This window comes from Carlito syrichta, unplaced genomic scaffold (assembly GCF_000164805.1).
Source record: "Carlito syrichta isolate Samal-C Ts95f unplaced genomic scaffold, Tarsius_syrichta-2.0.1 Scaffold307032, whole genome shotgun sequence".
Taxonomy (NCBI): Eukaryota; Metazoa; Chordata; class Mammalia; order Primates; family Tarsiidae; genus Carlito; species Carlito syrichta.
Window position 1 is genome coordinate 97,437 of NW_007251128.1, and position 12,583 is coordinate 110,019.

At 43.9% G+C, this 12,583-nt stretch overlaps 1 protein-coding gene across 1 annotated transcript in view; it reads left to right on the plus strand.

The window, feature by feature from the left end:
* ARMC9 (armadillo repeat containing 9) overlaps nt 1–12,583 on the plus strand; it is a 138,059-nt gene that overhangs the window by 44,592 nt on the left and 80,884 nt on the right. The window contains exon 10 of the mRNA XM_021715385.1: nt 11,390–11,424. Within this exon, the coding sequence (XP_021571060.1) occupies nt 11,390–11,424 (35 nt within the window). The remainder of the gene's footprint in view (nt 1–11,389; nt 11,425–12,583) is intronic.

Sequence of the window (12,583 nt, forward strand, 5' to 3'; positions counted from 1 at the left end):
AAAAAAAATTTTTTTCCCCCCCCCCCCCCCCAGCTTTTTAAAAAATAGAACATTTCAGCTTTTGTGTTTGATGTTTCCTTATAATTCGATTCAGGTTATGCCTCCCAGGCCATGTATTACTGAGGTACTATTGTGTCCTTCTTAGGCTAGCACGTCTGGAGGCATGTGGTATTGAGGCAGAGGCTCTTAACTAGTGGAGTTCACCAATGTCTCCTGAGAAAGTCTTTACAGTTCAGGAGCCTGTGGCCCTGGAGCTTATGCCAGCCCACTGCCTGGTTCAGAGTCTGGGTCGCTGAAGCCAGGTATGTGGATTTGGTACGAAGCTCCTGGGTGATCCTGAGGCATCCACTGGGTCAGAGCCACACCTTTTTTTTGAGTCAGAGTCTCACTCTTCACCCAAATGGGAGTGTAGTGGCACCTCACAACTCACCACAGCCTTGACCTACTGGGCTCAGGCAATCCTCCCACCTCAGCCTCCCAAGTAGCTGAGACTACAGACATGTGTCACCAGGCCCAACTGAGTTTTTAATTTTTTTATAGTGATGAGGTCTCGCTATGTTGCCCAGGCTGATCTTGAACTCCTGGGCTCAAGTAATTCTCTTGCCTCAGCTTCCCAAAGTGCTGGGATTACAGGCATGAGCTATTGTGCTTGACCCAGAGCCATAGCTTTTAATAAGTGTTTGCACATTAATATTAGAGTCTTAATCAACAGAGGGTCTTTGTAGTTTTTTAGAAAATTTAGTACCCTACCTAATTCTCAAGTATATTTGAAGCAGTTTATTATTATATGAGAAAGCATACATATGAGAAATGAGAAAATAGAAAACAAAAACAAGGAATAAATTATGGTTAAAGGAAATAAGGATAGGAGAAATGAAAGTAAGCAAGAGCTAAGGCTTGTACAAAAAAATGCATGTCGTGAGTTGCTGTGGCTCTGGAGAGGCAGGCCACAGATTTGGCTCTGAGCTTTCTAGCACCCTGTGCAAAAAGGGATACCTGAGCAGTATGTGATTCACCGTGCTTATAATCTTATAAAGCAAGAGAGAGCAGTTATGTAATTTTTATTGTGTAATAGTCCCTGCATCCAAAACAACATGTGTGCTGCACATGCGGACTAGAAGGCACAACAAGAAAATGAATACCCACGAACCCACCATACATTCCCCAAAACAGACAATCTCAATTCTACTAGAGTTCTCTATGTGCCCTTCAGACTATTTTCCAAATAGTGTATTACTTTTATAATTTTAAAAATCAGCTTACATATATTTTTTAAAAAGACTGCTGGTCAGGCAACTGCTCTATGCAGTTATTTCTGGTGCTTGACAAATGCTTGACAATCTGAGGACAGTTTCTTTTGTGGATCTTCATAGAAAGCATGTAGGCATTACAGCTGCTGTGCCTACATTGCTTGTTCCATACGTGTAGACAGACGGAGTTTAGATGCAGAGTCTGCTTTGGGATATAGCCACAGTAATTTTAGCATGCAAACGTCTTAGAGAATTGGCCATTTTTAAGAGGTCGGTTAAGTAAACATTAGATATTCAAGTTTTAGAAAAGTAACTTTCTCATGAACCCTCCAGGATAAAGGACTTCAAGCCATAACCCTGAGAACTGATTGGGCTGATCGTCTGTCCACATACAGACAGCATTAGAACAGTAAGGAGTAGAGTGTACTTACCAAAAACAGTAGCTTTCTAGCAGCAATTAGCATAGCAGGATCTATGTCTACTAGAGCCATGCTGTTCTTCCCTCCTTTACATTTATTTATTAATTCAAAGACTTAGTGTTTCCAGGTTAATGTTATAAAAAATACCCATCATACAGGCCGAGCACAGTGGCTCACATCTGTAATCCCAGCACTTTGGGAAGCAGAGGCGAGAGGACTGCCTGAGCCCAGGGGTTTGAGACCAGCCTGGGCAACTTGGTGAGAACTCATCTCTGCAATAAATTTTTTTTAAAAATTAGCCAGGTATGGTAGCACACGCCTGTAGTTCTGGCTACTTGGAAGGATTGCCTGAGCCCAGCAGGTTGAACCTGCAGTGGTTGCAATTGTCCCACTGCAATCTAGCCTGGGTGTGAGAGTGAGACTCTGACTCAAAAAAAAAAAAAAAAATTACCATCATACCTTACATATGCTACAAGCATCCTTATGCTTCCATTTTCTATAGGAGGATACATCCAGCTTATTTAAAACTGACATCATGTTATTAAGGAGCTGTTTAAAAGGGAGCAGGGGTACAGCATATTTTTTCTCATTAGAAGTTAGTCAAGAGCCCTACCATCCCTGGCTGCTACCTTGGCATCGAAGTACAGATTCTGTATAAGCACTGGAAACCAGAGGAGGGAGGATAGACTATACTTAGCTTAGCTCATAGCCATTTTCTTTATACTGAATCATTGGCTTAGGCACAGGCAATAAAATCTGCAAACAATCTTTTACTGTTCCTATCAGATTTCTCTGTAAGATGATAAAAAAGTGGACGAGGGGGTTATTGTGAAAGTACAAAAGAATATTGTTGTTGACTAGGCATGCGTAAAGTCAATTTATGATATTGGTCTCAGGAGTTCAGATTTATAATATATGAAGAAGGAAATTAGGATACAGTTTAGATGGGATGTTCACTGACTGAACTGATAAGATTTGGAAGAAGAAGATTGCCTACATTATTTTTATTTTTTAAGGGTATAAATTCTTCCTAGCTTTAAGTAGAATGCCATCAAATTCAAGATAAATAAGGGGGCACAGATCAGCTTCCTTTTTAGAGTGGTCCTTGATCAACTCCTCGGATGCTCTGTTGAGCTTAAGTGATCCTGTGGATTGTAGTCTATAAAGGAGCTTGACTGGGCCCCATCAGAAAATTGTTGGTATCTATTAAGTTTGGTACATATGATACTTTCTTCTTCTTTTTTTTTTTTTGAGTCAGACTCACTCTGTTGCCCAAGGCTGGAGTGTAAGTGGTGTGATCACGGCTCACTGCAGCCTCAACCCCTTGGGCTCAGGTGATCCTTCCGCCTCAGGCTTCCTAGTAGCTGGGACTACAGGCGTATACCACCACACCTGACTAACTTTTAATATTTTTTTGTAGAGACAAGGCCTTGCTATGTTACCTAGGCTGATCTCAAACTCCTAGGCAATTCTTCTGCCTCGGCCTCCCAAAGTGCTGAAATTATAGGCATGAGCTACTGTGTCTAGCCAATGCTGATTTTTAAATCTGACTGTTAACAAGAATCTGGGCTTCTGTAAAGGTTTTCACCATCAAAAACTCAAAAGGACCTAGTAAATAGCACCCTTCTTCCCCCACTGAGTTCTGAACCAATTGAAAAATAGGACAAAAGAATATAGGAAAAAGAAGCTGAAAATATCACCTTTGGTTCTGACAAAGCTCGTGTTGGGAAAATGTGGATTTTGTTTGTAGGCAGGTGGATTTCCTTCTTTTGAGTCCTGGAATTAAAGAAGTACTTGCTCAGTCTTGGACAGGTCTGGCCAAACTCAGTCCTCTGCCACTGCTGTGGCTACCACCTGGGTGGTATGAAGGAGCAGAGCTGATGTGTCCTCTGTGGTGGACTCTCTGCCCAAGACAGGAGAGGATGGGCATGATGTCCAGGCTACCTCCAATTTCATAAATCTAGTGGGTCGCCCCCTCTCCAGGGAAGAAGAAGGATCTCATTAGCCCCACAGTAGAAACACCATTAGAGGGAAGATATGTGGTTCTGCCTTCACCTAGTTCACACCCAGATACTCTGTCCAAAAAGCTGCCCACATTATTGGAGCTGGCAGGTGAATCCAGGTCCTCCCAGAAGGAGTTATAATGATGGAATTCATCTTTTGAGGCAGAGAGCTCTCCCAGGTGGCCTCTTCCAGTTTGACCCTGCATGTTGCTGCCCCAACCCCAGTTTGTCTTTCCATAGCCCTTATCAGACTCAGATTTTATATGATCAGCAATATAGTGATAAGAAGTAAGGGAGAAATTTCTCCCTTAGGGTATAAGAGGCAGAGTTTTTTTGTTTTAAGGATACATGAGGAAGTCTAAGATTACACAAGTCACAAAATGCATGTTTGTGGGGAACCTGGTGCTAGACCATTTGTGAATGACCTGCTTCTGGCTTGGATTTCATGTGTATCAGAGCAGCATTCTGGCTGCTGAAAGCTCTGGGCACAAGGATTAGGGCTAACTACACAAATGTTAACTGGAAAATATACTAGTTAATCAGTAAATAGAACAAAACACAAACCCCTTCCCCTTCCCTCACTGCCCATTCCACCTTTCTTCCATAGTTACATTGTTGGCTGTGTTTCATATGTCTTTCTAGACCTTTCAATATATATATCATAAAGGTTTTAGCATACATATTGTTCCACAACCATTTCTTTTAACTGAGCAATACATTTTTGAGAGTCTTCTGTAACCGTATTTATATTTGCTTTATCTTTTAGAGTTTTAATTTGAGAACAGTATTCCTCCATTAGATATTTAGGTGGCGCTTCTGTTTTCTGCTGTTTCTAATGATGAGCACACATCTTGCATGTTGCCAATAGCATTTGAAGGCACTTTGGTCCGTCTTTCTCTTCTTTGCCGCTTGCTCTCCTTGGGCAAACGTAAATGCAGAGGTGCTGGAGGAAAGATGTACCATGAGTGAGGGGGCTGTTCCACCCTACACCAAGTGTCTGTCCTAAGGGCAGAAGTAGGTAGAGGGCAGCTGACCAGGAGACAGAGTCTGGTGCTGAAGGTGGCAACCTGAGCCATAGCCCCTACGGAACCTCTATGTTTGTGGATTCATTGGACGGGGAAGATTTCATTTCATTTAAATGCATCCTTATTTAGAAAAACAGATCATTTGGGAATTAACTCCCTTTTTCTTCAACAACTTCAGAAAAGGACCCATTGGAAAGAAAAGTTAAAATACTTTCTATTAGGTTGAGCGCAGTGGCTCACACCTGTAATGCCAGCACTTTGGAAAGTGGAGGTGAGAGGATTTCCTGAGCCCAGGGGTTTGAGACCAGCCTGGGCTTCTTGGTGAGACTTCATCTCTACAATACATTTTTTAAAAAATTAGCCAAGTGTGATGGTTCTATAGTTCTAGCTACCTGGATCACCTGGGCCCAGAAGGTCGAGGCTGTGGTAGCTATGATTGTGCCACTGCACTCCAGCCTGGGCAGCAGAGTGAGACTCCAACTCTAAATACATACATCCATCCATACATACATACATACTTTCTATTTTGTGATAGATGTGATTGCATTGAATATAAAAAGGCCCAGGACACCTGAACCTTAGAAGGCATCTACTTCCATACCAGCCATCTTTGTTAGCTGTAAAACCCTATAGATACTGGGGATGGGGGTCACCCTATTTTGGGGATGACCTTGTGCAATTGTTCAGGAACATTGCTATGGCCTTGTTCTATTGAAAAGGATTCCTCTGAAAGCTTCCTGTTGTGTGGCCCATAGCTCTGGCTTGGAGTTCAGCATCTTCAGCCCTTGTCTTCTCCCTTGGGTGATTTCTTAAATCTTAGCAAATGCCTGCCCTTTGCCCACCTTGCCTGCTGCATGTCTGGGCAGTCTTTCTGGGTCCAGTGCCCTATGTGTTGAGGAGTTGCCCACCTAGCTCCCCTCTCCCTGGTACACCTCATACACTCATACCTGTCACATACCCAAACCAACCTGATGACATGAGGGGTTAACACCTTTCTATCCAAGCCAGTGAGTAGAGCTGTGATTGACTGTTAGCTCAGACCTTTCCCCAAGCTCCAAACCCAGACTTACTGGCCCTCTCCTGTGAATGTCTGATAGATTCATCATATTTTTTGTGTCCAAGTAGAACTCATCTTTTCCTCCACTCAGGTGGCCTTCCCTCCTGTATTTTCTGTCTTGGTGAAGGACACTCCAGGAGTCACCTGGGAAGGCTCTTCCTCTCTGTGCATGTTCAGGTGATCATCGGGATCTGAAAGGGCTCTTCCCCTGCTCTTCCCCTGTTGTCCACATCTTGGTTGCTTTGTGTTTGTTCAGGTTCTTCCTAGTTCCTCCTGGCCTAAAGTCACATCTTCCTAGTTCCCTTCTGGCTTAAAGTCACTTGTTTACATGGAAGCCAGAGTAACCTTTCTGGTTGTGTCTTATTTATTTATCCATACCCATATTGTTCCAGGAAGGATTCAGGTATCTGACAGGCATTGCATTACTCCCTAGCTCTCATTGCTTCAGGGAGAAGCCTTTTTCATCTTATGCAACCCTTCCTGTGAAGTTGGCCGTAGTATCCCTCTTCTCCATATGGTGGGGATGCCCTCCTAGTTCTCTGGCTTCCATTGCTTCTTCAGTCCTCTTGCTGAGGCATGTTGCCTCCTGTGTTTTGCTGTGGTTATTTGCACCTCTCCTGAGGTCACTGGCCAAAAGGTCCTGTTCATATGTACCCCTGCACAGCCTGTGCAGCCATAGCACCCTGGGTTGGTCCATGTTTGCAGGGGAGATAAGAGGGGGCTGGCAGGAATAGGCCTGGTCTTCCAGGGTTCACTTGGGAGCCTCTGCTATGGTTGAGCCCCTACCCTTTCTTTCTGCCCCTCACTGGGCCGCACACCCCTGCTGCCATCCTGCTACCCTTTCCCCCTAGAGCTGAATTTTCCAAGTCTGTGCCTACACACACCCCTCAGGGTTTCCCAGTCTTTGTAGCTGAACAACCTTGTAGTTAATACATTTGTGAACTGCTGTATAATGAGAGTGCCATCATACAGTAGGACACTGGAGACTGGAAAAGTCCCACAGGGGAGGACTGCTGACCCTTGTCAGTCAGTCTTCAGTCAAGTTGGATTGAGGGACACTTTCTTCATGACACACCTACTGCTGACTTCTCTGAACATTCTTTTGAAGCCTGACATCATGTATCATAACAAAGCTGTCATCCTGCTGTTATCACCAGGAGCTGTCCTAGGCTTGGTGTGGCCCCAGTACCCACCCCATCTGACCACCAGCCAGGGGAAGCAGCTGCTGTGTGAGGCCTCAGTTTCTCCTGTAGCTGAGAAGGAATGGATGCAGAAATGTTGCCACTTTACCTAGACGTAGTTAGATGCTTATTTCTCCCACACCCAAGAGTTCCTGAGAGCCTTGCACAGAGCCTCACACAGTGTAGCACTCAGTGAATAATTGGTGGTTACTGCATTAGTTGTTCCACTTTCCTTAAGGAAAAAGTTGCCTCTGCATTCATCCCAGGCTTCCTCAGATGGGAGACCCCCACTGGCTGTTCACGTGTCCTCAGATCGGAAACTACCACCTGCCCTTCACTGGTTCATTATGGTTGGGAGCACAAGCTTCCTTCTGCTAGTGGAAAGAAGCTTCTTTCTTCCTCAGACCTGATGGCCTTTCCCTGAGTTCTTAGCATAAAATCCTAGAAATCATATAGTGCCTTCTTGGGCTGGAGTTGGGGCCTCGTTAGCAGTTCCTCAACAAGAGGAACTGGGGCTTGTCCACTCTGTGTTCAGAATCCATTGTTAGCTCAATGTGAGAAATTATTCTGTGACTAATGATTTTGGAATCTCTCCATCTTTCTCCTGCTGAGGCTGCTGTTTGCCAGCCTATTGGGGCTGCGTCCATGCTGCACAGATGCAGAACAGTGCTCATAGCTGGTAGTGGCCTCTCTTGAGTGCTGTCAGGAGAAACTCAGATCGCAGCATGCCTCAAGAACCTGCAAATGTAGACTTTCAGAACATATTATAGTATAAAGGGAAGGTTGATCAGCAGTATCTCAAAGCAGCCCATGCCAGCATTATTATTAACATCTCCAAACAAAGAGTGGAAGCCTATTGTGAGTTTCTATACCTTAGGCAAATGTATACCCAGGTGTCAATGTTAAGGTTGACCAGAACTCAGTACTTCTCAACTCTAGCAACCCTGTCAGAGGGAGAAGTGCTACATGGAAAAGCAGAAGGGAAGGGATGCTGCCTTGCTGGACTCTTACTGGAGTCCTCACCCTCTGCATTGTCCTCCTGGGCCTTTCTAGGTGGACACCTCCTGAGTGGTCCATCGTGGATGTAATTGCAAGTCCTTGAGTAATTCAGTAAATTTCAGTAGAGATTTGAGTATCTGATTTACACCTGGATAATAGACAGATGATTAACCAAGGCAACACATCTGTGTCTGGAGCAAGGTTTCTCAACCTCAATGCTACTGATATTTTTAGGCAGGATTATTATTCTTTGTTTGGGGGCTGTTCTGTGTATTATAGGATGCTCTGCAACATCCCTGACCACTACCTGTTAGATGCCAGTAACACCAGCCCTAGTTTTAACAACCAAAAATGTCTCCAGACATTGCCAGATGTCCCCGGGGGGGCAAATCACTTTCACTTGAGCTCTAGAGAGAAAGGAACATGTATAGCACAGTGTGGAAAATGCCACCATGAACAAGGTAGAGAAAGCAGGGCACACAATCAGTGCTTGCTGATGCTTCAAAGGGTGGCAGTAGAGGGTGTTGCTGGGAAGGGTCTCCTGGAACACAGAAGGTTGGAGCTGAGTCCAGGAAGATGAGGGGTGAAAGAGGCTGGAGAGGTGGGTCAGAGATGTGCCGGAGGAAGGAGTTGTGGTCAGGGCGGCTGGAGCCATGGGGAGCAAAAGAGAGATGTTTGAGATGAGGCTGAGCAGATGTTACTTATATAAGGATCACCTGGGTCAAGTTTGGAAGAAAGGCTGCAGGTGGAGGCCTGAAGCGGGGCGTGGGCAGAGCGTTCGTGGGCAGAGCGAACATAGGCTTTGAGACCTGACTGGTTTGACTGTTGTTCTAGGACAGGCTATTCAACTCTGTGTTTTCTCATCTGAAAATGGAAATAACAGTGCATGAAATGAGTTAATACATGTAAAGTACTTAGAACAGTGTGCTAGTAAGGTGTGCTAAGGCCCTGGCTTGGGGATTAGAGAGAAATTTAATAGTGGAATCAGTAAGACCTGATGCTTTGGGGGATGTAGAGAATGAGAAGGTCAATATCAACTAATGTTCATAAAAATCCTGGGGGTAGGCACTCTTATAGTCACTATTTTACAGAAGAGGAAACTGAGGCATGGAGAGTTACTTGGTCATTTATTCTCCCCACTGGCTTGCAAGCTCTGAGAAAGGGCATTTGCTGTTATCTACTGTGTATCACAGATGCCGAGCAGAGCCCTGAGGGTGGGCCGTCAGTAAGTACTTGGTGAATGCACAAAACTACTGCAACCTCCTCTCTCAGTGAGGGCACGCCAAGCTATTCTTCCAACAGCTTGTTTCCAGGTTTTTCTTTTTACCTGATTAGATAGTAAAGTCTCAATCATATTTGTCTAACATACTAGCCCTACTTATGAAAGGGCCAGTTACTACTGCTTTTCAACTAATTTCTTCACAGGGCAAATGGAAGGGTAGTTTAGAAAAAGAGAGTCAGTGTTTTAAAAACGCTTTTAAAACTCTTTTTTAGCTATGGCAAAAGGATGGTGTTGATGAATTTCATTTGGGGAAATATGAATTAACCAATATCACTAATTCTTAAATATTTATTATTAAATATTTTCATTTTATGTATATATTATGCTAATATTTTAGTGTGGCCATGTCTTTATTTGACTCATTATCTTAGTTTCTTGGTCTCTGTAATGTGTTAGATGAGTAGTTTAGGTGACATTTTAAGCTTATTTTCGGAACTCTTCACTATTTAAGCCAATAATGGGAATAGTTAATTCCTTTATTAGGGCAACCAGGGGTTATAAAGTATAAAAACATTCATAGTCATGAACCATTTAAAAGTAGAATTTGATGTCTATACGGCGGAAATTTGTGTGCTCTGTAAATACTGCAGAGGGAGGCAATTAATAACAGGATCATCAGCCAGGGCCACTTATTTCTTAATCTGTAGAGGATTCTGGTGTGCCCACTTTTGGGAGTCAGTCTCCGTTCACTCAGCACACATTAGTCACATAGAGTGCCTCTATGTCCAGGCTCTATACTGAGTGCTGGGGATATGAGGGTGACGTATTTCTGGCCCTTATGGAACTCATCGTCTGCTAAAGGAGAAGGACACAAATAATTGCCATGTAATCACAATTCATTATGATAGGTGTGAATAATGTTCTGTTTGAGGGCTATAGTGACAAGAGGGGTCTAAGAGCCACTGCCTGCCCTTCAGAGGGCTGAGGACCCCCCTTTCTTTCAAACAAGCCAATGAACACAAAAGCACCTTTAGTTTTCATTATAAAGCTAATCCATAGGTATTGTATAAAATTAAGTAGACAAATATCTGAGAATAGCCAAAAGCGTTTGAAAAATTAGAGTAATGAAAAAAGAGTTGCCTTACCAGGTATGAATTTCCTGTACTGTGACTGTCATCAGAACAGGATGTTACTGCTTAGGAATAAACAGGCTATGGATCAGAGTTGGGTTTCTCAGTCTTTAGTGTCCTCCCTGGGGACCTAGCTGAAATGCAGATTTTGGATCAGGAGATCTGGGCTGGGTCCCAAGATTCTGCATTTCTTTTTTGTGTTTGTTTGTTTGTTTGTTTTGAGTTAGAGTTTCACTCTGATGCCCAGGCTGGAGTACAGTGGCACGCTCATGCCACTGCAGCCTTGACCTGCTGGGCTCAGGCGATCCTTCTAAGTAGCTTCAACTACAGGCATGCACCATCATGCCTGGCTAATTTTTCTTGATTTATTGTAGAGATGAGGTCTCGCCAGGTTGCCGAGGCAGGTCTCGAACCCATGGGCTCAGGCAGTCCTCTCACCTTGGCCTCCCAAAGTGCTGGGATTATAGGTGTGAGCCACCACGCCTGGCATGCATTCTGCATTTCTTTTTTTTTTTTTTTTTTTTTGGGTTGGAGTCTCACTCTGTCGCCCAGACTGGAGTGCAGTGGCCGCTCCCGGCCACCGCAGCCTTGACCTGCTGGGCTCCGGCGATCCTTCCGCCTCAGCCTTCCAAGTAGCCGAAATTACAGGCATGCGCTACCATGCCCGGCTGATTTTTTGATTTATTGTAGAGATGAGGTCTCGCTGCCCAGGCGGGTCTTGAACCCGCGGGCTCAGGCAATCCACTCACCTCAGCCTCCCAAAGGCGCAGGATTACAGGCTGAGCCACCGAGCCCGGCTGCATTCTGCATTTCTAACAAGATATGGGTAATGCTGATGCTGCTTGTCTGAGCACTTTTTTGAATAGCAAGGGACTGGAGTCCAGAAATAGATCAAAGAATGGATATAAACCTAGCATCAGTGATATGTTACTTAACTTTGGTTTGGGCTGATTTTTAAAGCATGTATATGACTTTGGTTGGCAAATCCTGATGGATTAAAACTTTGCACATCTGTTGATTCTGTGCTATCAGGGTAATTTAGTATAAGTGTGTTGCTATTGATGTTTAATACAGTCTGTTTTCCTCTGCTCTCTTCCCCTCAGGCTTCTACCATGTTACGAGCCTCCTTGGCACCCATGTAAGTAACTGTTCTTAGGAATTTTTATTAAGGTGAACAGCTATGTGTAAAACTGGAATTCTAAGTAACTTTAATAAATACTCGTCTTAGCAGCCTAACTTAGAGGAGTGCTTTTGCATTAAAGCTACATGTGGATATTAGAGGAAATACCAGTACTTATAAGTAATGTTGTTAAACTAAAATTATCTTTTATTGTTAAATTCTACTTTTTTGGTAAGGAAGCGTCAAATGGAGAAAATTATTGAACTGATCCTGTGGTATTTTATAAAAATGGATTTAATCTACTTCCATAGTGCAGTAAACAGAGCATTGCAACGTCTGTGTTCTCTGCTGGTTCATGCTATGACCAGGGCCATGGGCTAGCTTTGTGTATGCCTGAGCATTCCTGTCCAGATCAGTTAGGCTCTTACCCTTGGGAGTGTCTGATACATGTGCACTTCATCAGGTATGTGTACTGTGGCAACAAGGGAGTCAAGAACCTTTGACTTGGACATGAGTACTGGAGTGGCTTCTGGCAACCCTCTGAGCCAGCTGTGTGTTGGGGGGGCAGGGATGCTGTGAGATTCCTGAGACACCTGAGATGGCCACAGCATTTCTCTTCCCTCAGCCCTGCCTGAGTCTGACATGGACCCCAAACTTTATTTCTTGCCACTTTGGCAGCAATATGATCTTTATGCTTTTGAAGAATAGTGCACAGACTGCCAGGGTTAAAGCCCAACTCTAATACCAGCTCTATGACCTTGATTGAACTACTTATAACTTCCTGTGTCTCAGTTTCCTTACCTGTACACTGAGAAGAATAGTAGTAATTCTATTGTAGGATTGTTGTGAGGATAAAAATGAGTTATATGTATAAAACATTAATACAATGTCAGGGACCTAGCAGACATTCTTAGAATGTTTGCTAATATTCTCAGGTGAGGCAGAGTCACCTGCAGAGAGTAAAGGGAGTGAGAGCGAGAGGAGAAGGTCTGACACAGTCTTCTTGTACAGTGAGAGGGTGGACCATAGGAATGCAGAGTTGCTGAGCAACTTAGTTGAGAATAAGCTTAGTTTATTGCCAAACTTAGTTGGCAATTCACATTTTACCAATTGCTCCATTATTTTATTTTATTTTATTTTTGAGTTGGAGTCTCACTCTGTCGCCCAGACTGGAGTG